The sequence below is a fragment of the Strix aluco genome, chromosome 1, assembly GCF_031877795.1.
Source record: "Strix aluco isolate bStrAlu1 chromosome 1, bStrAlu1.hap1, whole genome shotgun sequence".
Lineage (NCBI taxonomy): Eukaryota > Metazoa > Chordata > Aves > Strigiformes > Strigidae > Strix > Strix aluco.
The window spans coordinates 147,963,504-147,990,337 of record NC_133931.1 but is presented as its reverse complement, the minus strand read 5'-3'; the positions used below and the strand labels follow the sequence as shown (position 1 = coordinate 147,990,337).

Below are 26,834 nucleotides of genomic sequence, written 5' to 3'. Positions count from 1 at the left end.
CATTCCTGTCTTGCTCAGTGGGGACAATGAGAATTACTTTGACTATTTTTTTATCTTTCTTTTTATCTTCCTTGCGTGAAGGAAGTTCAAGAGAAAAGCATGTTATATGGCTAGGTGTCTCCTCCTGTTCTGAGCACTACATGCTGAATCTCTCTGGCTGCAAGCCTCTGCATGTGAATGCCAGCGGAATTTCTAGCCTCTAATATCCAAAACAAGTCATCGTATACTTTTTAAGGGCCATCTACCACATTATTACTCATATTAGTATACACAGATCCTGCCTCCCAGGATAGCTAGGAGATGTTAGCATCTTCTTGTTTGTTCAAAAACTGCATTGCACTGCTGACTGTGATGATGTGCAGTCTTTTTTTCCATTAGATAACTCCAAGAGCTGAAAAATGACTCCGTTTAAACAAACTTCCCGTTCTTTTCTTTCCTGGAGTGAAAAGACGTCATTTAATCAACAATTGCAGCACTATGGAAGAGAGGATGCAGAGTGTGCTCTCAGATAAAATAAAATAAAAATCCCACCTACAGCTCAGACATATTTCTCACAACCAACCAGAGTCATAAGGGTCTCTTAACACTGCACTTTATATGATATCTTCTCTTTCATTTAGAAAAAAATGAATTAGAGGATTTTTATTTTTTTAGTTACATTTGGCCCAATTAACATGAATATTTTTTGTCTCCTTCAGCTTTTCTCCAAATAGTAGACAAATCTAAAGCTTTTCTCTTGGCCCTCTCTCCAGGGACTAATATCTTTAAGTACTTCAAGGCCAGATCCAACTCCCTGACATTTGTCTGCCTTGAACTTGCAAAGCACTCATAAGTTTGTTAGCCTCCAAAGCAACAAGAAACTACAACTATCTTTAGACGTATTCCACGTGGGAGGTTTTGCACAAACAGCTTCATACAGCAATAAAATCTACAGCTTGTTCTGGTGAACCTGTGCCAGATGAGGGCAAATAAAATCCTCTGAAGTATAGTGGATATCCAGTTGAGCACGTTACACTGGGCAAATTAATGAATAAAGGAGCTCCTCCGTATCCAGATTTTATTGTCGTTTTTGCCATAGAAGTGTTGGTTTGAGCCCAGATTAAACAAATCTAAGTTAGAAACAGGAACCAGACTAATTCTAACTTTATCATATACACTGCAGCAGATATTCAAGCAAATATTAAGGCATTGTTTTCTCTTGGAAAACTTGACCCTTATCTGATGCTGCAGGAGCGAGGACCTGAGTTTGCTAGAGCGCCTTGCCCGGGCCCCGCTTACTGGATCACCTCAGAGCGTGCAGAAGCAGGGAAAGTATGGAAAAAGTATGCGATCACAGTGGTAGGCACTTCAATGGCAGATAACCTGTTACAGCTTCTTACCAACAGCCTAGGAAATCAGTCTTGTTTTCTGCTGAGTAACACCACAGCAGAGCTCCTCAGAAGAGCAGGAGCCAAGAAATGTGACAAGTTTTCTAAACAGCTGAACCAGGGATACTGAGGGCAGGACTAATTGAAAAATTTAGTTATTTATCTTGTACTTATCTACTTGGTTTTGGCATTTCTCAACGGCACAAAGGTTTATGCAACTCTGGTTATTCTGAAATCTCTACATACTATCAATCAGCTAAATCAACTCTGAGACTGAAGTATCGTTTCCAATAACTACATATTAAGGTGCTCAGTGAAAACAAATATTGTACAGGTAAACCAATTCCAGTTGAGGTACTATCAGCTTTAGTCTAAGCAAAGGAAAGAGGAACTGTGGAATTAGGCTAAAAAAGACTCCCATGCCTTGACTGACATTTTAATTCATATGGATACAAAGGTCTCCATTTTTAAACCATCTTACAGGAAGTATAGCATTCTTCTTGTATGCTCTTTTGCTTAGTAAAGTCAAAGCCTAACTCACAGAGAGGGTAATGTTTATTCTAAATGATCAAAGTTAAGGAGCAGTTAATGACTTGAATACCCACAAGTTTAAGTTAAATTAAGCTATACAGAGACTCTTTTTGAGCCATCATTCTAAATGAGGAAAATATCTGTGCCCTTCCGATGCCAAATACCTTTTTTTCCTTCACAACAGTTTTTATCATTTTCAATGACACCATAATGGAATTGAGCAAACAGCAGAATCCATAGAGATGTTTAATTCATTCCGAGATCTCACTACCTCAGAAAAGAGATAAGATTTTACAAATTTATTCCCCTCCTTTATTTCAATTACCATGTTAATGCTTGAGACAATTCCTAACCCAAACTTCTGGCCAAAAGTCTGTTGGCAGGTAAGATAGCAGATCTAAATCAAATCACAAAGAGCTTGCAATAAGATTGCATAGCACAATTTCCCTCTGTAGTAAAAGCTGCACTTTCCCCTATTTTCCTACTGGAATTCACTATAGGATGGCTAAACTTCATTACATACACACGACAGGATGTTAAGATAGTACATCCTTTAAGAAGTTCTAACAATATCCAAAGCCAAGTTCAAATCCAAACATTAAAACAACAAAGTGTAGAGTGGGAAAAAAGGAAGATTGCTTACACTAATGAGGTCTTCCCCAGTTAACTCTCCCTGAGTCTTTCACAACCAGAAACTAAAAGAATGAAAGGGCTCTGCTATAAGCAGTCTGCTACACCAATATGACAAAAACCACCATCAACCTTCAGTTGTGACCCTTTCATGGTTGTCAAATTAAAACACACAACAGCGGTGAGCCCCCCTCCCCATTCTTTTTGGCCACCAGTTCATGCAAATTACAGAAGACCAGTAGTCTTTGCTTAGCAACAAGATTGCATGTTCACTACGGATCACATTAATGATCAAGTAGTGAATATTAACAAACCTAATGATGAGAAGAGATGCCCTCCTTCACTGACTCATCCATAAAATTTAAAATCTCTGAAATAGAAAGAATAATTCATTCATCTAACAGACTCACTAGAAAGAGAAAAGAAGCCATCAATAATACTGCTTTCCAACCCACATCCCTGACACTGAAACCCAGGCACACAACAATAATTTCATGTGAGGAGAAGGATTGCTAAATGTACAAAAAAATACATATTTCTACTGAGCCATGAAAAGTTCACATTTGCTTACATCTTAGACTCATTCTAATATTTTCTAGAGTTACAGTTAGTACACATGAGCTATCCTGACTGCCGTAGGGCACAAAGACTGCTGGTGAAGTGTGCTGAACCCCACAGTCCCCCGAGTGCCTCCACCTCCCAGGGAATCATACAGCTCATTCAGGTAACTGCAGAAAATTTTTAAGTACTTACAGCAGGATGTCCAGCACAGTAGGTGTAGCTAGCATGAGACTGGTAGTGCAAGCTTGCTCTTGGAAAGGTGTATGTATTCCAAGCAGGTTGGCTGCTATTCCACTGGGAGCTAAAGCCAGGGCTCATGGTCACTCTCGATTTACTGTTTTGGTACGTTCTCACTGTGGAGCTGGACTATCAAAAAAGAAAGAAATGCAACGTAAAAATAGCTTTTAGGGTAGAATAGAAACAATGCAGCTACATATCATCATTGTGCATATACATACTGCCACAAGGTCTGGAACAAATTTGAATGTTTCCTGTAACGAACTGGGAAAAGCAAAAAATTAATTCCTTCAAAGACATCAGTGAAACATCTATGTTGCTGTAATGCCCAAAGAAAGACTGATGACTGTTAGACTTCAGGCTAGGATGTAAATCAAATGGGTGATGGATAAAGTGATGGAGATAAGGGGTTGTTCTAAAAATGTGTAGAGGGTGCAATCCTGCAAGATTAATAGTTGAAACTTCCATATTTATTTATTATAATGAACTAAATGTTGACATTTATTGAGCTCCTGATCAGCTATGTCCATTTTACAGTAAATGGCAGTTTGGGGCCAATGTTTAGATATATTTCTTGAAGTCATGAAATCCCATCTAGTGACTACATAAGGCCAAGCTGTCACAAAGCTACCCCCACATTTCAAATATGTAACCTTCTAAATAGACTATGAAACTTCAAGACATTTTTTTAATTACTTAAAAAGCAAAAGAAAAAAAAAACAAAACAAAATCTTATTTTTTTTTTTTTTAAAGTTAATTCAATAACTTCATCTGGAAGTAACCCAGACTATGGATGTGTAATTCACTTTCCTTCTTTCTGGCTTTCTCTCATTTTACTTTATTTTAACTGCAGTTTTCTGCTTCTAGTCCTCATTTTATAAAAAATATTCCTAATAAATGCTTGCACTGATAGGGGTGGTTTATTAGGGCAGGAAAAAAAATCAATTTTCAAGAAGAGTAGAAGATGCATTAGAAGTGGATGCATTTTTAGCAGATATTTAGGTTGGTCTTCAAAGTCATGCAAATGTACTTTTTCCTCCATATTCTGTTCTGCATTTGGGGTTTGCTTGCTTTCTTTTTTATTGGCAAAGGTGTTCCAAATATCCCATGCAAATTTACACCAACTGTAATTATTATAAACCTGAAACTGTTCTTTTTAAGGCACTAAATTCACAGTGACCTCAGTAATACACTGAAAGCTTGAGAAATATGAACACAAATAACATTTCTTAGAAATGGTTATAAATGTCCCTGTTAGTAAATTGATGCTATCCATTTCAAAAGCTATATTCAAGAACGATGCTTCATTTATTTTTACCCTCTTTTCAAAGACAATATTTATACACGATACATGTAGCATTAACCAAATATCAATATGGGCCAGCATTGAACAAGGTGTTTCACAAGGTCCAAGACCATCCTTACCCCAGAGTGCTTACAAGAGAAATGAGAAGGTCAGGGAAAGGATGAAAGAGCAGAGTCTGATGTAGAAGCAGAGAAAACAGCTTTGTAAACATGACTTTCAGCTTCATTTCAATGCTTCAGCTCAGTTTCATTGGGAGAGGATTAGTAAAATGGAATGAAAAGGGGATGGAGAGAAGACATACAAAAAGGTTTCAAGAACACATTCTAGCTATAAATATATACCCTGTATAATCTTTCAAATTTTGAGTAATGTATTTATATGAGCTGGTTGTAGAAAATACAGGCCATGCTGGCACCGGCTGAACATGCCCTCTTTACTTCTTTCAATTTTCAAAAGTTTAAGTACACAAAGTTTGCCTCAGTTATCAATTGCTGTATAAACTTTAAGTTCAAGAAAAGGCCAAATGACTTCCTGCATGTGTTTATTTCCTGCGCCGTCGATTAGGAAGCCTGAAAAGAGCAGTTTCCGCTCACCAGTTCTCAATATCTCGACAGATTTGCCTCCCACCCCCACCCCTAAGCGAAGGATTCCTGCGGTGTGATTTCTAAAGATTTAACTTACGACTAGCTGAACACAAAGCATATGAATGAACACTAAACCCCACACTAAACTCTCATTAGTCACTGTGTGTGACAAGTGGTTACTTTGTTCTTATAAAAGGCTTTAGGGGAAAAAAAATCTGCCCCTACAGTTAAAGGGGCTTATTTGAAATAAATCTTTTTGTATGAATTTAAATCATGACAAATCAAAGGAAAGAGGCTATGGCTACAGCTAGAAAAAAACTGAAGGGTTTTAATGTGCTTTTTTCTTTTTTATCTCCTTCCCCTTTTACCCTCTTTCCCCAAGGAGCAGAAACTGCATTTTCTTTCCTTTGACGTATTACTTATCTTTCAGATCACTCAAAGACAACTTTCTCTCTTTCTGGGCCCTGGTAGACTTGCTTCTTCTACATGAGAGATGAAGGCTAGTTTTGTTTCGGACAGATCAAGTAGGTTTTAGCCATAATATACTTCATGTACATTTCTTCCCTTTATAAACATCAGGTATTCAAGTGTGGCTGCTTATTAACTCCTCTTGAGGAGTTCATTGCCGGCCGAATATTCTGTGAATATTGAGCTACTGTATCCTAACAATAGCTTTGCTCTTTCTTATTATTTCTGTTGCGTCTGAATTGTATGGACCAGTGGAAAATATCTGTGGCTGATGGGATGTGAAGATGCATTGTCAGCTGTGATAATTGTTAACTGATTATTTTCACTATGGCAGTGAAGTCCGCTACAGTAAGGAGAGACATGCTATTAGCACTACGCAGGCATGCACAATACCTGTTCCTGTATTAGAGAACAGGAGCAAAAATAAGCCTGTTTTTTAAACAGCCTACCTCAGATGCTGAGCAGAAGCCTGTTGACTGAGTTTTATTTTGTGCTTGTGTGCTACACAAACCACCTTCCCTTATCTGCCACTGTGCTGGAGGCACGGTTCAGCCCCAGCGCTAAATCCAGGCACAGAGATGAGGCCCCCTGCCCCCTTTCTGGTCCTCCACCCATTTCCCACCTCACAGGAGGCACATTTGAAACAGGGAAGCATTCGGACCATCAAGGATGCGCTGGGTGTCCTATGCATGCAGGTCACTCGGGATGCAGAGGCAGGAAACAAGACCCCAAGTACCCCACTCCCCCTCGGGGCGGCCATGCAGCTGTGAGAGGGAGGTTCCTGCAAGGAGAGCCCTCTGCTCCAAACAACTTTGTAGGGGGGCTACTATTTCAGACCCAATAAAAGCTTTTCTCTTTCTGCTGGCTTACTTCCAGAAAAAAACAAAACAAAACAAAACAAAACAAAAGTCAGTACATGAAGACACTCCCAGGATATTCGGCTTTGAAATCTTGAAGCTATCCAGGTTGTCAGCCAGCGAAGAGACACATCTGCACCACCAGCCACCAAGTCCCAGGACAGCCTGGTCACCTCGTGGCTCTAACCTAGGTTGGTTGGGGAGCTAAGACCCCAAAAAGTCTACATGTTGAATTCAAGGTTTCCTCTGAACAATAAAACACTGTGCATCTCTTCAGCCTTCCCAGATCAATGCAGAGGCACCTGTGGGAAAGACACTGGGCCAACTGGGAGAACTGGGAGGGAAAAATGGTGCCCTGGGGGCAGGTTCCTAGGTGCTGACAGCACAGGGTGCAGAGAGGCCTCTGTGAAGAGAGGCCCAGGCCAGAGACAGCCAGGCATAGCCAGCTCCAACCGACCCACCGTGGGGCACAGCTGGGCCCTTCAGCCAAGATGGTGGCACCTCTGGGAAAACATACTTAAGAAAGGCCAAATTACTGCCTGGGAGTGAGGAAAAAAGTGAGGTTTATCCCTGCAAGCACTGGGGGGGAGAGCAGGAGGAGGGTGAGGAGGCTCCTCTGCAGCCTCCGGAGAGCCCACCTGAAGCTGGTACGGGACAGGATCCATGGAGGATCCTGTGCTGGATGTGGATATGTCCTGAAGGAACTGTGGCCCATGCTGAAGCAGAGGGAAAGCACGAGGATCAGTAAAGAGGAGCTGTTATTCCCCATTACCCTGTGCGAGTGGGGGTGTGGAGTGGGCACAGGCTCAAGAACAGAGGAGTGAAGCTGAGCCTGGATAAAAGGGGTGGGGGAGAGGTATTGTCTTAATTTGTCCTTGCTTCTCACTATCCAAACTCATTTTAACTGGCAGTAAATTAGTTTTCCCCAAGTTGAGTCTGGTTTTGCCTGTGATGGTAATTGCCAAGTAATCTCCCTGTCTTTATCTTGACCCACGAGCTTTTCCATCTTATTTTCTACCCCCATATTCTTAAGGACATTGGAGTGAAGAGAAGCTGGATGACAGTCTGGCAGCCAGCAAAAGCAAACCCACCACAAACTGGCAGGTCTTACGGCACACAGGCTTTTATTCAGGATCTGAAAGTGCATCTGTTTTCCCCTAACTTTACTGATTACTCCAATAAAAGGTATCACCTCTCCCCATAACCCTGTCTTATTTGTATCTCTTAGGTTGTCAATGGTAGACCACCACTGCCACTCCTGGGACAACCTGATCAGCATTTCTCAGAAAATGTCTGCAGAAAATTATCGCATTACAACAAAAATGAAGTGCTGCCCTTCTTGCTATGTTTTGCCAGAAACAACAAATATTACAAAGCCAGGGGAGAAATTTATTTTCCTTCAATAAGTCACTCCAGTACCTTTATACCCTAAAGGTCTGATACAATCTAAAATTGAGATCAGTAAAATTTAAATGTCTAAACATATTTTAAAATATGACCTTTTTTTTCTGTGCCTTAGTTTCTCTGGCTTATAAATATGGATAATCTTACTTTAAAACTTCTAGGCTAACCTTTTCTTCACGTTTGTAAAAGTTTTGAATATTTTTGGACATAAGCACGAGTGAAGTGCAAAGTATTATTAGTATTATTACTATTTCTTGAGCTTAACTGCTTTCAGTTCTTAGCTCTTTTAATAGCAGATGTGTGAAGTCTAACAGTGGAAAAAATAGAACATAGTATTTATGGAGCACTTTTTATCTTCAAAGCACTGTGCAAACGTTAAATGGTGGCAAAATTTTTGACTGGTGCAACATTTCCAGCTTTTAAAGCAGTTTACAGTAGATGTAAGAATTAGCCACTCCTTCCTATTTGTATGTGAATAAAGCACACCATTTGACTAGGACATTAAGCAACATAAATAGTTCTGATGTAGACTTAGTCTTCATGTCATCACACCTGTGCTTTCCACTCTTTTGCAATACAGCATCCTCATCCAGTATACTAACAGGAAAAATATGTGCTAATTCTGAAATTCTGCATCATGTCAAATGCAAGACTGACTACATCTATCAGACACCCTTCTGCAACTATTCCAAAATGCTGTGATTATTATTGGCTTTGGCACTCCAAAAGAAGAGAGAGGCTCAAATATTCTGTTCTATGTTACCTCTATACATGCACTGACTTTAAAAAAAAAAAAAAAAAAAAGACAAGTGGGATTAAAGAGGTGTAAATAACATCTGAATTCAGCCTCCCACTACCTCATCTTTTAAAAGCAAGTTCCCAGAGCTATGATGTCATTTTCTTAGCCCACACAATTTGAGCTGTCTCCAGTCACTTGGATTTTGATTACAGAATGGTTCTGTCTTCAGCTGCATCTTCTGGGTTTTTTTGTGAAAGGAACTGTGTTTGAAAGGGTGTCCACCCTCTTTCCCCTATCCCTTCAAGGGATTTGACATCCCTTATTTTGAATGTCAGAATGATTACAGGATTTGGGAGAGGCCAAGTAGAGAAACTGCCATTCTGGAGATACTGCTTGCAGGAACACTATATGCCTGTATTTGGATCAGACCATGATGCAAAGCACAGTCCTATGCTCTTAAAAGTCTGGATGCTTTACAAAATACTACTGTTCCCATAGAAATCAAAGTTTTCCTATAACCTGGAAAAGACAGAAATGAAAATAGCTGCCCTGGAACATTATTGCATGAGCTAAAACGATGCATTTGTTTTCTTGCACAGAGAAAATATGAAACTGGCAAACCAAATCTTAAGTTAGTTCATCACAAAATCCACCTGAGAGACCTTAAAGATTATGGTAATTGTGAAACTAGAAAGTGAGGGTGTTTTTTTTCTTATTGGGTTGTTATGAAAACTAAGCATGGGAGACATTGCAGATTTTTTTTTTTTTTTTTTTTTTAGTAGCAGGAAAGAGGAATTTTGCACTACTACTTTTTCCAACATAATCTTTCACTATAGCTTGCAAATCTTTTAAGTCTAGAACCAGATTCCATCTGTTCCAGTAAGAACTGAGCTCTTAATATTTGGCCACTGCAGATTTCAAGTTTATCAAGTTTGTCTCATAACCTTTATGAAAAAACTTCAGAGACATGACCAAATTTAAGAGAAACATTGTTTTTCCAGACATGGGATTGAAACCCAATACACCGTACCTGGAAAAAGAGGATCAACTGAAAGAAATAGCATTCCACTGAAACCGCAGAGAAATGATGAGGCTATATTTTATATCTCAGCATATATGTAAGGCTGTAGCTCATCCAGTGGATCCAAGAGTGCTGAGCACATCATGCCAAAAACTAGGGTGTGCGGCCCATCTGCCCCCTCCCAGTAGGTGGGAGAGAAATGCTCTCTGTGGACTAGCTTTGCTGAGAAGGAGCCCTGCAAACGGGGTGAAGGGGACCCAGGCGTGCAGGACACAACTAGCACAGCTGAACTACTTAGAGCTGGGGCTCAATACGAATGTTAATTATCTAAAAAACTCTTGAGGAATACATTCTAGAAAAAAAGTCTGCCACTCATTGTTACTTTTCCCCAGAGTTATGACTTGAAAACAAAATATATATAATTTTCACACTTTTCTGGTTAGAATTGCTGTCTTTCCAGTGACTCAACACTGTAATTCATGTGGTACTTTTAACAGTTACTTGAATTCTAAGAGCATTTTTTTCCTGTGCAAAGTATGAAACATTGTTGTTGTACTTACAGAGAGTGAGCAGGGGAGCTGAAAAAATGAAGGCCTTCACGGTTTGAGGAAGAGGCCGTGAAGAGCCTGGGTTTCTGCCGTTGTACCAACCACGTCAGTGTGAAGGGGCAAAGAATTAGTAACAAGAGACAGGCCAGTGACAATTCAGATTAAAGCCTTAAAGTCCTTTGTCAACCTGTGTGGAAGACCTGGGTGTAATCAAAAGTTGCTGTTACCTGATGGTTCATTAGACAAGAGACCGCCGGGTTTCAGTCAACTTCTGCACACATGCACCTCCCAAAAAACATTGCCACCACCAGTATGTCAGCAGGCAAGCTCAGTGCAAAGACCAAGTAATAGTCACAAGAAATGCTCCTGTGCTTCAGACTGATTTCTCCAGAACAAGAAAAGGAATTTTGAATGCATAAGAGAAATTTGTATTGGTTTTGTTACCCATGTTATACCCAGCCATAAGGAATGGAAACACTCATGCTCCTGGACTGCTTATTTGTATGTCTTTCTTCCACAAAAAGGAAAGTGAATGGAGACTTTCCAAAGGATATTTTTTTGTTTGTTTATCTTTGTTATGTTATTTGTAAAAAGTGAACTGGGATTAAAATGTATGTTGTTAGATGGGGTTCTTACTAGTCTAGTTTAAACCTTTAATTTAGGTTTGAACACAGTGAATATCTTGAGTCCCCTCCTCCTTCCTCCTCCTCTGCCTCCTTCACTTTGAAAGGAGTAAGGGCATGTCAAAGTTTATTCGGTTCAGAATATTATTTAGTCAACCTATTGTGAGAAATTTAAGTCATAACAACCTCAGAAGAACACTGAATATGACCTTGTAATGGTAGATCATTAAGTAATTATTTTCTGAAAATAAAATACACTGGCATCTGTTAAATTTACTCCAGCCTTTTTTACAAAACCAAGGTTACAGTTTAAAGTAGTGAAGCATTATGTTAACCCAAGATGAGCATGATCTGAGTGTTCCCAGTAAATTCTGGAAAGATAGCACTGGTTAAGGCCCTGCCACAGATGACCTGCATAGTTCTGATTTCTAAAGTCACCCATATAAAATAATCACTCAGTCCAATACTCCTGTGAATGCACATACAGCTCATCTGTGCGGAGTGACTGGAGAAAAGGATGATCTTCTACCAGGAGCTGTTGAGCACACAAGTCACAGAGGCAAAGAACCTGAAGGAAAGGATTTATGCCAGATAAGAAAGTCTAATGGTGAACGCTAATCTTAAGGAAAGCTGTTGATTACATACAAAACATACCATATTAAGTCTCTGATATTGGCCGATCTCCAGAGTAGTATTTTTACAAGGTATAAGAATTCCTCTCTCATATACAACAGTTGCCACTCTTGAAGTCTTTTCTGCAAACTACACAGCAGTATTTAGGACTTGCAGCATTCCTTTGGTAAAATAGAGGACACAAAGGGAAGCTGCAAAAATTGAAAAAAAATTTAACGTGGTAAGTGTATTTCCTAGGATCACATTCCTAGGTACAGAGGGTTCTTGTAGTAGTTTTGCTGTTAAGTCAATAAACCACTTTTACCTACATCTTATTTTTTTATGTGGACCTATGTACCACTGACTGAAGCGCAAATTCAGGAGCTTTACTGAATAATAACTGATTTTAGCATTTACCTGTCTGCTGAATTGGGACTTCTAACAGACAGCTAAAATCTTTTGTAAAACTCATTATTTTTTGATAGTTTGGGGAGAAAAATAATTATTTCATTAACACTTGAATTCCTTCCCCTTTTACAGTACCCAAAGGTATGTTTTGCTATGTTCCACAGTATCTTAATGCTTTTTTCTGATGTATCTGTTTACTACATGTATATTGAATTACTCCCTGAGCTATAAATCAACCACTGTCTTGGATACAAAATGATTTCCCTCACATTAGATCTGCAATATACAAGTTTTTTTAGACAATCCCAAGAGTAACAGCTGGCTGACAATTTAAGCAAGTCTGCAACATTAACCAGTGAGTGCAACCCAGACTCACATACCAGGGAAGAGTGATGCTTATGAACAAGCAAAAGATGTCCATGGCACAACATCACTTCTACAATTCTACCACATGAGAAAAAGTCAGATTTCTCTCCTCAGCTGCTGTAGGCAAAGTGTTGATTCCAGTATGAGATGCATATTACAAGTCTTCATGTCCACAAAATGCTTGCTTTACTGAATGCAGTGCGGTTATGAAATGCATTTGACCACTGGGAAGAATTCTATAAATCCTGCAAAGCTACCCAGTGTATCACTCTACAGCTAACTCCTGTGGATGGGCCTGCATGCTTTTGTAAACCTCACTGTGGGATTAGGACATTTATCAAAGCTATGATTTCTTTCCCACAATGTTATATCTATTGTATACCAGGAGTTCTGTAGGTGCATGATTTATCCATCCTGTCATTAGCTACAATACCCTGCAAGCAGTTTTTATTTTCTGCTGGAGAAACAAATACTCCTCCCATAAATTGTTTTACTGCTGATTGGGGAACAGGCTCCTCCTCCCTTGACAATAAAACAGCTTGCTTTCTCTGATCATGGAGTTGTTTCCAGCATAACAATCTGAAGCTCAACACCATTTCTTACGGAATTAAGTAATATAGGGAAACTTACAGCTTACTCTCATTATCTGTTAAGTGCCAACATGTCTGATCACTTGAGGGACCTTACAGACAAGCCCCTAAAGATCCAACTGAGGGAACACAGGAGGAGGAAGCAAATGTCAAATCAATCAAATGGACAAAATTCTCTTTTAAAATGAAAACAAAAACTCAATATAAAATTTGCTACTGGGATCAGGATTCGCCAAAGTTTTCAGTCTGGCTGAAAATGTTCAGTCAACATTTTAAAAAGCAAGGAAGCAAACTGGATATCCAGGAAATCCAGAAATGAAAAGCGATTTCTTTCTCAGCGAAATCATACTCAGACAGGCCTTTCACTCAAATTAAATATTCATAGAGCCACATATATTGTATATGACACATTTGAATGTGAAAAGGCTAATATCCTCTGGCTTTTCCAGTACTCAACTAATCCATTAGAAATGTAATAGTCAGTCTAACCATTCCATGACTTCAGTAGGAGGTATGAAAAATAAAAGAGAAAGCAGAATGAACTACAAAGAGAAGAGAATAAGAAATAAGACATATCCAAGACCGGCTCTCAGGGTACTCAAAATCAATTTCAACTGCCCCAGATATCTGTTGAGTATCAAATACAGAACAGAGGAACATACACACAGGGCTACATTGTTGACTAGAAAAGCTGCTAGCTGCTTTTTCTTCCCTTAAGCTTTGGGCTCTTGCGCTGGAGAAGAGAGAGATATCATTAATTTATTAAAAGGGATGAGCAAATTATGACTGGGAAGTTGACTACAAGCTATCTGTATTCAGTGTAGCAAAGGCTGGTTTTCCAGGATACGTCAATTCAAGGTTACAAATTTCCTTAAAAAATAAGTAAATCTCAATGAAAAATTACATTAAAATTCCCAGCATAAAAGACAACAGAAATACCTAAGAGATAGTCTGTAAAGGCAAAAGAGCTGATGGGATTTTTCTTTGTTTTGTTTTTATTCCCCTGGGGGGGAAAAAAAAAAGCCATGAAAGGCTATTAAAATCCAAATAATTCTGCAGATTATTGACAATCCTGTAGTCTAAACTAGTGGGAAGGAGACATGGGCATTAACAAACAAAAGTAATATTAAGTCAATTAAAAACTTAGTGAATATCTTAAACGAATTAATAAAGCAGAATGAGGTAACACATGTTGAAGGTTTGATCATGCAAAACTTCCCTGGCCTTGGTCAACACAGTATTTAAAATAATGGGACTACTCATGACCTTAAAGTAAACTGTGAGTATAAGCAAACAGATCCCTGACAAAGCTTTGTAGAAACTACTCCTTAAGTTAAACACGGTTCTCTCCTGCATAATTGTCTACTGCACATAAAGCGCTATCATGTGGCCAGATCATAAAAGAAAACTTCCCTCTAGATAATGTCAATCAAATCTTTCTAAATATATAAAACCACTTCTACTTTCAAGTATCAATGTGAACACAAACAAGCAACCTTTCCCTCATAGTACCTTTCTTTCAAAATATAAACCACTCCTTTTATTGTTATCAGCTAACAATCAAGACTTTTATGGACTGACTTGCATTCTGGCCATGCCACAAGTGTTTCAGATTGGCATTTTATACTCTATGAATTGATAAACAAACCAAAATAACAACAAAACAAAACACCAATAACTTACATTTTAGTAAGGTCACTGCAGTAAGGAAAACTCACACAGGTCTGAAAATAGCTACAGCTTTCATGAAATTGCACTGCTGAGAAAAAATAACCTCAACACATTGAGGAGCTCAAAGTGGAAAGCAGAGATTTTTTTGAATCCTGTTGGAGGGTGCTCAAATAAGAGAAGTCATCGACCCTCAAGAGAGGAAATCCAGCTGAGGGTCCTCAGAGCTTGGAGTGTGGAGCTGCACTTCTCTCAGGAAATACTGACAGCTAGGGGGACAACTCAGTGCAGCTCAGCCTATGGGATTTTTCTGCCCCAGTGCCCAATGGTATGAAAAAGATTCAGATCCTTCCTATTGAACTTCAACATCATAACTTGACAAGGCAAAAGGAGAGGAAAAAATTAAGGAAGACTCTGCTTTTGTGTTTCTCCCTGCTGTAACCAGAGCCCCCTTTCCTATCTCCAAATGTTTGTTAAAATTTTAAAATCTAGATTTTAAAATGTAAGTACAGCAGTCATGTCCAGGCTGCAAGAACCAGATGAGAGTTGGGGAACAGAGATGGAGGACAAGAGAGAAGATGACCAGAAACCATAGCAGGAGGCTCAAAGGATAAAGAGATGCTACGCTGTCTCATCTGTTGTTTCTGTTTTGTGTTCTTGAACCTACTTGTCAAAAGACTAAACATGGAATAAATGCAGGTGGAGATTCTGTCACGTTGTTCCCAGTTGGTTTAAAACCTCCACTTCTCGAGTCAAATTCTTTCTAGAGTTGATGACTACATTTCCAAAGCCTGAGGATGGATAGAATTTCTTACCACTCTATAGGGACACTGGTCTAAAAATGCTAGAGGATTAACAGCAAATTAAACTAATACAGTTACCACAGAAATTCCTTTAAAAGTTACATTTTGAATTTCATATTTCTATGTCAGTAGATAGCCTCTATAGCTCTGTGTTTAGAATATACATTTCAGGAAAATTTGCCATATAGCATAGTCATACATTGTATTTCCTGATACGTGTGGGTGTCATAACCTTACAGCAGAAACAGGAAAAACCAGTAATATTAACAAGATTTGTACAGAAGTTTACAACATTAGTTACCCTATTATCAACCAAAACAGTTCAGAATGACTGGTGGGAATATCTCTGAAGATTGCTGAAAGAAATCTGAAAATGCTGAAATTTTTAGAGATACATTGTTCAGTTTAAAATGTATTTTAAAAACTCCAATCACCTATATGTAGCTTCATTATTTAAGTGCAACTTTTGGTATCTAGTGAACTGTTACGTAGATACTAAAACAGAAAGTTAATGGTTATAGATGTAAAAGAAAAGAATCTCACCTACTATATGTGGAGAAAAAGGATGGTGTTTCACCTAAAGAGGAAAACTGTTATTTGGAAGATCAAAAATCACCATTAGCTCTGAATCAGACTTCTTATGTGACTGAAACTTCCCACAACTCTTTCTTGGTCTCTGTAACAGAGATTTTACTGCTTCCTCTTTTGCACCCTTTGAGAGATGGTATGACATCTTTTTATTTCATTCATATAGAACAATAATGTCCCAAATCATCAAATCAATCACCAATCACCAAATCAATTTTTTGATCAATTATAATGAGTATGAAAGATACTATAATTGGGAATGAACACAAAAAAGATACAGAGAGGCTTCTAGTAATTCACATACATATACATAAGCATAATTAAGTGAAATAAAGAAGAACACAGGCAGAATACCAAGGGTATTTCCAATGATTTTTAAATCTATTGGCAGAGTAGTTTTTAAGGAAGCTAAAGCAGAACCATGAATTAGGTGGATTTAAGAAAGCTAAAGCACATACAAAAGCAAAGACAGGGGAAAGTAGATTTGAGGAGCTGAATCATAATAATAGAGCTTTGCTCCATCTCATTTATCTAGGTATATTTACATTTATACATCTATGTATATATTACATAGTGGGAAATGTTGTGAAGCTATTCTTTAATTCATAGAGATTAAAACCAGACCTTGTTACAACAGTTTGAATAGTCTTAAAATTTTATGTTTTAAAAGAAGTATCTAGAAACATTTATTTCAGGGGGAAAGGTAATTTTTTTTTTTTTTAACTGACTGCTGCTAAGATTTTATGTAACATGGATGAAGAAAGGCACAGGAAAAAAGATTATATTCTACAGCTTAAATATAGAAGAAAAAATTTATCTTGCACTCTAAAAACTCAATATATTTATGCCCCTAACTCCTATAATTTTAGAAATATCTGTTGTAGACTGTTGCTGTACCCAAATTGTTTGCAGATGCTGCTGCACAATGGAATAGTCAGAGATAAACTGCTGAAATATTTGATGGCACTGTCAACCTGTTACAAAATAAAAATCATTAAATGGACACTGAATAGATGCTACCAACACCAAGATTTGAGGTTACCGACTTTTTTTACAGTGCTCTCTCTTGTTTTGGCCATGATGCAGAAAAATGCATATTTGCTAAGCAGACTTTCCTAATAAGAATTGTTAACTTAGATAGATAGATAGATAGATAGATAGATAGATAGATAGATAGATCAATCCAATTGATAGAACACACATAGATTATTTTTGCCATTGCCTAAAATTCTGGTTTGAGTCAGAAACATTTTAATTCATAACAAAGTCTCTAGATAAATTATTGGTTAATGAAAAACAATTTAATTAGCTTATGCAAAACTATTTTTATTTTAAAAACTTATTTTTAAGTAGAACATTTTACTATAGAAAATAAATATTTTATTGTATCCTCAAATTAAAAAAAAAATACACAGGAATATAGTTGCTATAATACAGTAGAATTCAGTTATGGTAAGACAAACTTTAAGTACTCATTTGATTTCATGGATCACATCTAGCTGATCAAAGAATAGCAAACTTAGATGAAGCAGCAGATATAATGTTTATTTGTTTCTTTAACATCAAAATCATACAGTTTGACTAGATTCTGATAACCATTCTTCTGGTAATTTCAGGAAATGCCGTTCAGGTGCTGGATGTCAATTATTTTTTACGTGCTAAGGACTCAGTGCATCAAGATCCTTATGCATATGCATAGCTGTAAGCACAGAAAGAAGTCTACTGAAGCCCAGAGGATTCGTTATAGTACTAGAATCATACAGAGATTTTCATTTGAAAGGCTTAAATATCTAATGGAATTGATCCTGCACTGAACACAAAAATTTTATTTCTTTGCAAGAACAGAAAGATAGAGACTTAGATAGGAAAAGGGGGATTTTGTTGTTTGTTTTAAAAGGATATAAATCTTCATGATGCAGGCTGTAAAAGAATGCTAGGAAGATTAATACTCTCTGGGCAGCATATTCCACTCTTATTATCTACAGGATATCTTGTACCTTGTTCTGAAGCATTTAGCAATGGCTCACGGAACAAGAGATGTTTAATGGTCTGATATGGCCTTGCTGCATTGATCACTGTGATACAGCAATCAAAACCAGAAGGTGCGTATGGCCCTATTTGATCTTTACAAGAGAATTTCACTATGCTAATCTTTAAAACATATCGTCAGATTATTCATTTCTCTCCCTTGTGTATTTCCTTACTTAAAAATAAATAAATCAATCAATACAGCCATCATGCAAAACTTCTGAACTTAAGGGAAGTCAATAGTGTTTGCAAGTGCTTGGCAGAACACAGGCTCTGTGCGTACTGGGGTTGCAAATTGTGAGGAGCCCTGTTGACCTTTTTCTTTTAATAAACTCATTTTTGGAAAAAAACACACACATTCATTATGTCTCCTACTTCCTGGAGGAAATATTGGTGCAGCTGAGGTCTAGAGACAGAAGGCTCAACAACAGGAACAAACAATTGAAGTATTTCACTGTCTTGCTTTTTCATTCAATTTTGTTCTAAACAAGCACTCTTCTTACTTCTACTTACTTTCTATTATGGCTAAATTGTTCAAAAGATGAGTCATCCACTGTACCTTTAAAAAAAATCACATTTTTGCATGAAAAAGGATGACTGAACAGAAAAGAAATGGTTGTGTAATTTGTACTTGAACAATTATATTTGCCTTCAAAAATTAAAGAATTTACAGGCAAAGTAGGTGTAAGTAGGCAACTTTCATCTAGATTTGAAATTATGACCAGCTTCAAGCTATTCCTTAAAATCTTGGGTATCTATTCCAGTGTACCCATGTCTCTGCCATTCTTCTTTTCACTTATTTGCACACACTTCTTGTGAAATGTTTTTCACTTCTGTTTATTTAGATATTGTTAACAGTTTGAAGTTAGGTCAATATATGAAGAATCCCCACCTGAAAATTTGTACCCTTATAATTTCACTCTCAGGAAACAAATAATCTAAGTACAAGATTAAATGGGTAATAAAAGAGTTTGAGGTTTATAATGGCCAACAAAGGTTCAGTACTCAAATGCCTGACATAAAGGAATCTAATTTTATTAATTGCCTCCAGTAAGGAGCACAGACATCTTCACTGATTTTAACAGCTGATATAAACTTTTGGGGTTTTTCTTTTTTTTTTTTTTTTTTTACTCTTCAGTGTTGACTGAGTTACGCAGAGATAGACATAAATTTATAACATTCTTGAAAAGACAGATTGTGGGCTTTTTTTTTGTTTACTACTAAAACTTTAATGTATAGGTTGCAGAGTAGTTTCCCTAAGGTTCACTTTGCATTTTAATAATAATAATAATAACTGTTATTGTCATTTAAAAAAGGTAAAACAGTCAAAAGATTGTTCTGTTTGGAAGGATGGGTGAAGTTAGCTGGGGAACAAGAATCCATGCAAAGTCCCAGATTGAGCACCAACACTGTAAAAAAGGGTTTCAAAGAGAAAGCCATCTGCAGTGCACTGTTACATGCTTCCTTGTCACTACAAAAACCCAGGTGTGCTGCTACTTACACTCACATGTTCCTGTGAGCACACTCTATTAGAATCTTGTAAGAGTTTAGTATTTCCTTAGAAAAAGACCTCTTACTGCAATTTGGCAAATAGAAACACCCACAGGTAGCCCTCTTTCCACTTAATAATTGTCAGCTTTCACAATGAGTGCACAATCTAGGGTTTTCCTTCTTCCCAGGACAATTTAAAGTCTACAAAGAGCAACATGCGTTTGTCACCATTTTTTCAATATCCGTGAAGAAAGAGGTGATAATCTGAAAAAAATCCACAGATGACTAAACCTGGGTGAAATTTTGAAAATGATAGGAAAATAGCTGGGAACACATCCCCAGGGGCTTTATTATGTAAAGATTATAAAGCGAGAAACACTATTCTTGCTTAATGATATCTACAAATAACATTAAGCAATACTGAGAGCTATACGATCATGGGACACTCTGCCTAACATTAACTATTCAATAGATAAAAACCACTATAGGCCACTGTAAACACCAGTAATTTTCTTCTATTGAATATTCCCTAAAGATCACAAAATGGCCAAGTCACTCTGGGTGTTTATCGACAATACACAAGTTTCTTCCTTTTAATGTTACCCCAGACTAGGGAGAAACAGGAGGAGCTAAGCAGAAGATCTATTTTTTTACCTTTTTTTTTGAGGGAGTACAATGAAGTATCAGTCTGATGTGAGCAGATGCTAAATAAATTCTTTTTGCCTGTTGTGGCCGAGAGAGAGGGTTGTAGCTGGAGAACACACTTCAATTGCTAAATTAATATTCACACTGTAGTTCAACATTTCTACTCCAGAATGAAAGAGGTCAGATCATGTGGAGACAGATCTGGTGGGGGAAAGCCAACCACTGAAAGGAGAGGTAGGAGACCTATAGCCATGTTGTGTAGTGCAGAGAGTGGAAAGATCACACAATGAAGCACTTTGACTTCTTGCCAGGTATACCCTGTGAAATGAATTTCAAAATAAAGTTTTAAATTACAGACGGCTTTTCCAAGCCTTTGCTGGCATGAGCACTACTGCAGAAAAGCTGTGACACCAACAATTAGGGATAGCAGAGTCTGAGATATTAAGGGAAACTTGTCAAGCAGAACTTAAAATATCTAAATATTTCTCCTAAATATTCACCAAAAGAAGAAATAGACATTGCTTTGGCTGTGCTTGCCTTTAAGTTTGCACCTTCTGGATTTTGGGAGAAAATATTCACAGCCATTAATTCAGAACTTCTATAAACATAATACTAATTCATGTCTAAAAGTATCAGGAACAGGGAGGCTAAAGATAGAATTATTTTAAAATATAGCATGTGGTGTGCCAGCAACACAGTCCTACAAATATTATGTTTGTCCTATCTGTCCAAGCAAAACACATTGTGAGTATTTAACCAAAGCTCCTCGAATCCCTCTCTTAATATTTACAAGGAATACAGATGAAGAAGTATTTGCTGAAAGAATGAAGCTGATGAAAAGAAAGCATACACTTTTAATGAGTGACAAATAAGGCAAAGTACTTCAGTCCTGTTCTAAATGACCCTTATCCCATATTAGTACTAACCATTCACAGAAAAAATCCAAACTAATAATTAACATTTTTAAACACCATGTAATGTCTGCACAAATACTAGCAGCACCATCAGAAGTGACCACTGCAATGAAAAGTGTCATATAATTTTTCCAGAAAACCCTGAAAACTGTTAAAGAAAAGATATATTGAATAAATGAGTTCCTGGTACTTAATAGAAAATTATGTTTGTCCTAAATATGTATCATTCACCAGCTAATGAGCCTGTTTTAAAGTAGGGCAGAAACAGTTCTATAGACTCCAACACTGGACTCCAGTGACAAAAATTATTTGGCACCCTTTAACTCCCAACAGAAGATGCAGAAGGTATTAAACGTAAATGCAAGCAACCGGGCTGGCTGCTGCTTCCGTGAGGTGAATGAAAAATTCCCATTGGAACAGTTTAGGGAACAATTTATTATTTAAACTATCATCCTAATGTTGTACCCCTCTAATGGCTCCACCAAGTTGCTTGTCACTGTCCTCACATCCTTAGTCAGGTCTTCTAGAATAAAGAAGTGGAAGAAAAGATGTCCAAGCCATGCTCTGGCTAACATGAGGTTAAATTCACATAGTTCCAGTTTGCTGCAGGAACTATTTCAGCTCTTAGTAAATCTCACAGCACACAGCCTTTTACTTCTCCTGCTGGGTCTAGCTAAGGATTGAGCCCCATAGCTGAATTTTGAGTATCCTTAAAGTTTGTGGATCACACATTGTAACAGATGTCCCTGCTGTGCAGGGAGTTTTGTTTAAAGGTCCATCTGCCTGCAGACTGAAATCTGGGATTCTTTGTTCACATCCTGCAAAACCAGATCTTTTAGACCAGTCACCATAAAAATGCAGGGATTTTTCTGAGAGGTAAGGAAGATGAATATGCTGCATACGTTCCTTCCTCTAAAAAGAGAAGTAGCTGAGACCGTCTCAAGGTTTGGCAGGACACAATCTTATTCATGCTAACATTGCTTCCACAGAATCAGTTGCCTGCTGGAGGAAGGAAATGAATATATGCACCTATGGCTTTTTTCTTTAAACCCCACATATCAGACTTCAGTGCTCTCCTCTTCTGGGGGTATGGGGAGGGAAAGAGTCACCTCTGCACAGCTAGATGGGGTATATGGGCCAGGCAGTGGAACACAGGGTCCAGGCTACGGTCATTTAGAGGAGAAAGGCACGGAGACCAGACTACCAGTATATTTAGCAAAATGATTTAGATAAGTTTCCAAAATCAGAGCAAAAGAAGACAGGACAATGAAATGACAGATGAAATCAGAATAGAAAAGAAGTGAAGGAATGAAAATCAGGAGATGGGAAGAGAAAATAACAGAAAGAGGACAAGTGAAAAGAGAAGGAAAAAGTATTTACTATGCAATTAGATTTCATGCGGGGAAGCACTCAATTCCTTCCTCTGTACAGCTTACAATACCACTTTTCAGAAGAAATTCTCCACACTCCCCTCGGCCTACAAAGGGGGAGGGTGGGTGGGGGAAGGGCTTCTTCATCCCTGTCAGGCTCCACTGCTCTTTTCCAGGTTCTTCCATTAGATCACTACATTTTGGGGTTGAATGAGAAATTTGCAGGAGTGAAAAGGATACTTGTACTTGAGCAGGGCCCACCCCAGCCCTAGGGCACTCATGATGCCCTTGGGAGAAGAGGCTCCAGTTTCCTTCCTTGGCTTCCTCAGCTCGCTTTCAGCCCAGCGGCAGCTCTGTTTCTTTACAGAAGTAGCACCTCACTGTCTACATTTTCTGATCATCTCCCGCTTTCAGTGGGTCAACTTCCCTCCTGCTCATCCTTCTGAGAACATGAGGATATCTCCTCCTCAAAGTTTTAGTCACCCTATTCACAGTTCATCTCCTTGGTGGCTGGCAGGCAGGCCTACAAGTTTGAGAAGGGAGTGTACAGACAGCCAAGAAATTTCTTTAGTTTTTCTAAACAGTCTCAAGTGTTGTCTTCACTTAGGTCAGACTTTCCTAAAAAAGTCCTTATTGCCCTTCCTTTGACTTCTCTACCAAATCATGCATAACCTCTGCTTTGCAGCCAGCTTCCTTCCTCCTGGATCAGGTCCTGCACATGCAGTCATGTCTCTGTTTCTCTCCTCTGTCCAAGATGAGAAATGACATACTTCTAGATTGAAGCCATGAACGATAAAGCAATTTCATAAAATTAACCAGAATTCACAGGTTTTGACAAAGTCCCCCTACTTGAAACTGGTTGCAATTGTCCTTGTGTCTCCAATTCTTTACTATTTTAGAACGGTGCATTTTACCTCCATTTAACAGCCAAAGGAAGTCAAAGAGCGTTATCTTCCAGCTATTTCAGAAAACATTCAGCAACAGGAAATATATTTTTTCAGACGCTTATGGTAAATGTTTGCCATTGTTTCATAATCTGGCATCCTGTTCACCAGTTTAGAGGTAATCTATTAGAAAATTCAGAAAACAATCAGTATTAAACACCTGGAAAGCTGGGTAATGCCATTCATCAGCAGAGAATTCTTTTTCAGATACATTTATATCTTGAAATCTAAGAATGAATTATTTTTATATTTAAATCTTTGTAACGGCAGAAGGTATTGGTCATAATAACCACAATGTGGCCACAGCTAGTATTCTCCTGCAGAAGCATCACAGGTGTAATATTTTCTGCATAAAGTATTACTTCATGGAATGCCTTTATATTTTATTGGAAATCAGACAACCATGTTCTTTTATTACTGGCAGAATTAGAAAGTTGAACAGGTCAAGTCTTCAGCATGGCATTCATAGTTTTTCACGTACCAGTGAAATGTTTTGTACCTCCTTTCCAGGTTTATTCTGTCCTTTTGTCAGTCATCTATACTGTCCTCTTGTTCTCATTTGAAAGAAATGGAAGTTCTCCAAATTCTTGAAATTTTCTCCCTTTTTTCACATTAGACAATTCAATTGTGTCTCTTCACATTAGATTCGTGTGTACAGTGGTCAAAATTTGTTACAATACTTCTTACAAGGCCCCATCAGCGGCAGACATATTCTCCATTCTTCTTCTTCAAGCATCTAATCTATTTGCTTTTAACTACTGCTGTTCTTGCCCAGCAAGATCTTTTACTGCACCCTCCTAAACTGACAGTCAAATTGGGCTTGAAGAATTTTTAATGGGCATTCAGTCCTACTGATAGCTAGAGAGTAGTTCAGTCCTCTTTCCAAGGAAAGACTCCTCAGGCACTGTGCAATCTTTAATTGTTTCCATAATAATTCAATGTGTCCAAAATCCAGAAGCTGCCATACAACTCGATTTCCCATTTATACTAGTGGGTGACAGGCATGCTGAAAAAGGGTCAGATTTTAAAATAAGGAAATGATTTTTTTTTTCAAAAAAAAACTAGAACATGCACACAAAAGTAGACAAAGAGAATGCATGCAGAAAAAGAAAATGAATTATCTCCACTCCACTAAAAGAAACCAACAAATGCTTTTACAACAACATTGAAAAGCTGACTAGGGCCTGAACTTGCTCTCACTTATGTCAGTAACAGTTTGATTCAATGGGAGCAAAGTAAATCCCATTAGAGCCTTTTATAGAAAAATCCTAATAAAAGCAGACACTACAAAATAAAGGCCCCGTTCAGCCCTTGTTTACACCATAGCCATTGTAAAGTCACACCACCATAGCTGGGGTCCGCATTCAGACCTGGAGCATTTCAGTCCTACGCTCACCATGTCGCAGAAAGCCGAAAGGAGATGCTGTACCAAAATGAGAATTGTAAGTCTCTCCTGGCTGTGGATTTAATACGTTATTGTTAGGTTTACATAAGATCTGGCCGGGTCCCAAACATACATTCCCCGACACTCATACTGCCTGATTTATGCTGTCTTGTTTGCCTGGTAAAAGAATCAAATTGGTGACTGGTTTTGAATGAAGGCAATTAGGGTGGTTGATTGGTTTTGTAATTTGGAGAACACCACTCTAGAGTATAAGTCAATTGTGTAGAACTATCCAGGTCTTTAATCACTGGTTTCCCTGTGCAAAGAGCTGATGCTTTACATTATCTGAAATTTATACCAGTTATAATCAATTCCATTCTCCACATTACCCCCCTTAGTGCTTCCTCCCCTGCCCTGCACCTGGCAAAAATATGACATTTTACCAGAGAAAAAGTTAACTATAGTGTGGCCAATTATATTTCAAAGGTGTATCCAAATTTAATTTACAGGGTCAATCAAGTATGTGGGGGTAATTAACTTTACAGAGCATCTGACAGCTGTTGTGATATAGTGGTCCAATGGTTGCTGCTAGAAATCTGTCAGGAAGCACTTGTTTAAATTTGAGTATGGTTAAACAACAGACTTCTGCCTGCAAATCCTGGAAAACAGCGTCATCAACAAAAACACCAATTTTACGTAAGTCTCTTAGGTCCCCCCGAAAGACTGGAAATTCTCAATTCAGAGTTTTCTTTCTGAATGGATACTAAAATAAGAAGATCTGCAGGTATTACACACAAAAATTAAGCCAAGCACAGGACAGGAAATCATACTTAATTTGCCTATGTATAGTAACCGCATTACTTTTATGAAACACAGTTTCTTATTTAAACATACAGGCTCCAGAAATTCCAAAACTGAGAAATAAATATTCACTCAAGAGTTGCCTCAAGCAATTTTTTATTCTCAACACTGGACAGGAATTGAAGTATACATTCATAGGATAAATATGTAAAAAAAAAAAATTCTGAAGAGTTACATGATACCTAATCGGCTTGTAGGCAACATCTTCTGTTCTCTCACTGCAATCTGTATTTCTGAGATTCATTCAGAACATGGCTGTGTTTTGAACAATGGCTTTCGGATCACTAAGTCCCAAACTTTTGGGCCAAAGGACTGCTGACGGTCTTCAGCACAGTTCACTGACCACCATGAAATTATACCAAACATTTAACAGAAATGTCAGTACATCTATACAATGCTATAAGAAGATGTGAAATCCTGAATTCCACTTCTCAACGAGGTTGTACAATAAATAATGTGTGCTTCAGTGAAGGTTGCCCTGAAACTCTGGTCTGCTCAGAAGAGGCGAGACAACTTTAGGGCTTTCCATAATGTGCCATACCTTCACATTCCTCATTGAAATTCCTCGCTATAGCTGAACCCTGAAGCCCTGTGCAAACTGACCACCACTAACAAATCACACTTTGGAGATCCAAAAGTTATATTAGTAGTTAATTAAGTAACTAATTAAGTTATATTAGTAATTAATAACATGTAGGGATATGTATGTTTGTACAAATTCCCTGTATACACCCTTAATTTATTATGGTCCTGATAGCCTGAGATTTTAATAAAGTCTGCCAAATACAAGGAAACTCTGGCTCCCACACTCAAGTAAACAGTAAGTCTTACTGATTATGAGGCAGTAATATAACCATGTCAAAACGTTTGTACAGCATAGAGTAGATGATGTAATTGTTAGCTGCATTCAGTACTACTTACGGTAAGCAAATTCCACAGCAATTGAAATGATCCTATTCCTTGAAATAAAATATAGAGGAAAGAAGAAAAGCCTTGGATCACTGTTTTGTTTCACCACTTCTAAGCAACAAGGAATAACTGAAAATTCATTATCATACTGGGAATATTAGTCCTCTGGTACTGTAAACAGCTGTGATGTTGCTGTGCAGTCTAAATACCCAATCTTCTCATTCCACCTCATCAGAACACTGCACGTGGTATGTTCGAGAAGTTGCTAAATTTGAACTTGACTTACTTTAAAGTAGCTGCTTACCTAGTAACAGTCACATGCAACACTACACATAGAAAAACTTATTTAGACAAAAATAGCTTTTACCACTGGTCAT

The 26,834-nt window shown here is 38.0% G+C and overlaps 1 protein-coding gene across 4 annotated transcripts in view; it reads right to left on the bottom strand.

Annotated features, from left to right (window-relative positions):
* RBMS3 (RNA binding motif single stranded interacting protein 3) overlaps window positions 1-26,834 on the bottom strand; it is a 712,154-nt gene that overhangs the window by 493,598 nt on the left and 191,722 nt on the right. For all 4 annotated transcript variants that reach the window (XM_074839167.1, XM_074839161.1, XM_074839176.1 and 1 more), the window contains one exon: window positions 3,282-3,455. In XM_074839167.1, coding sequence (XP_074695268.1) covers window positions 3,282-3,455 — 174 coding nt within the window. The remainder of the gene's footprint in view (window positions 1-3,281; window positions 3,456-26,834) is intronic.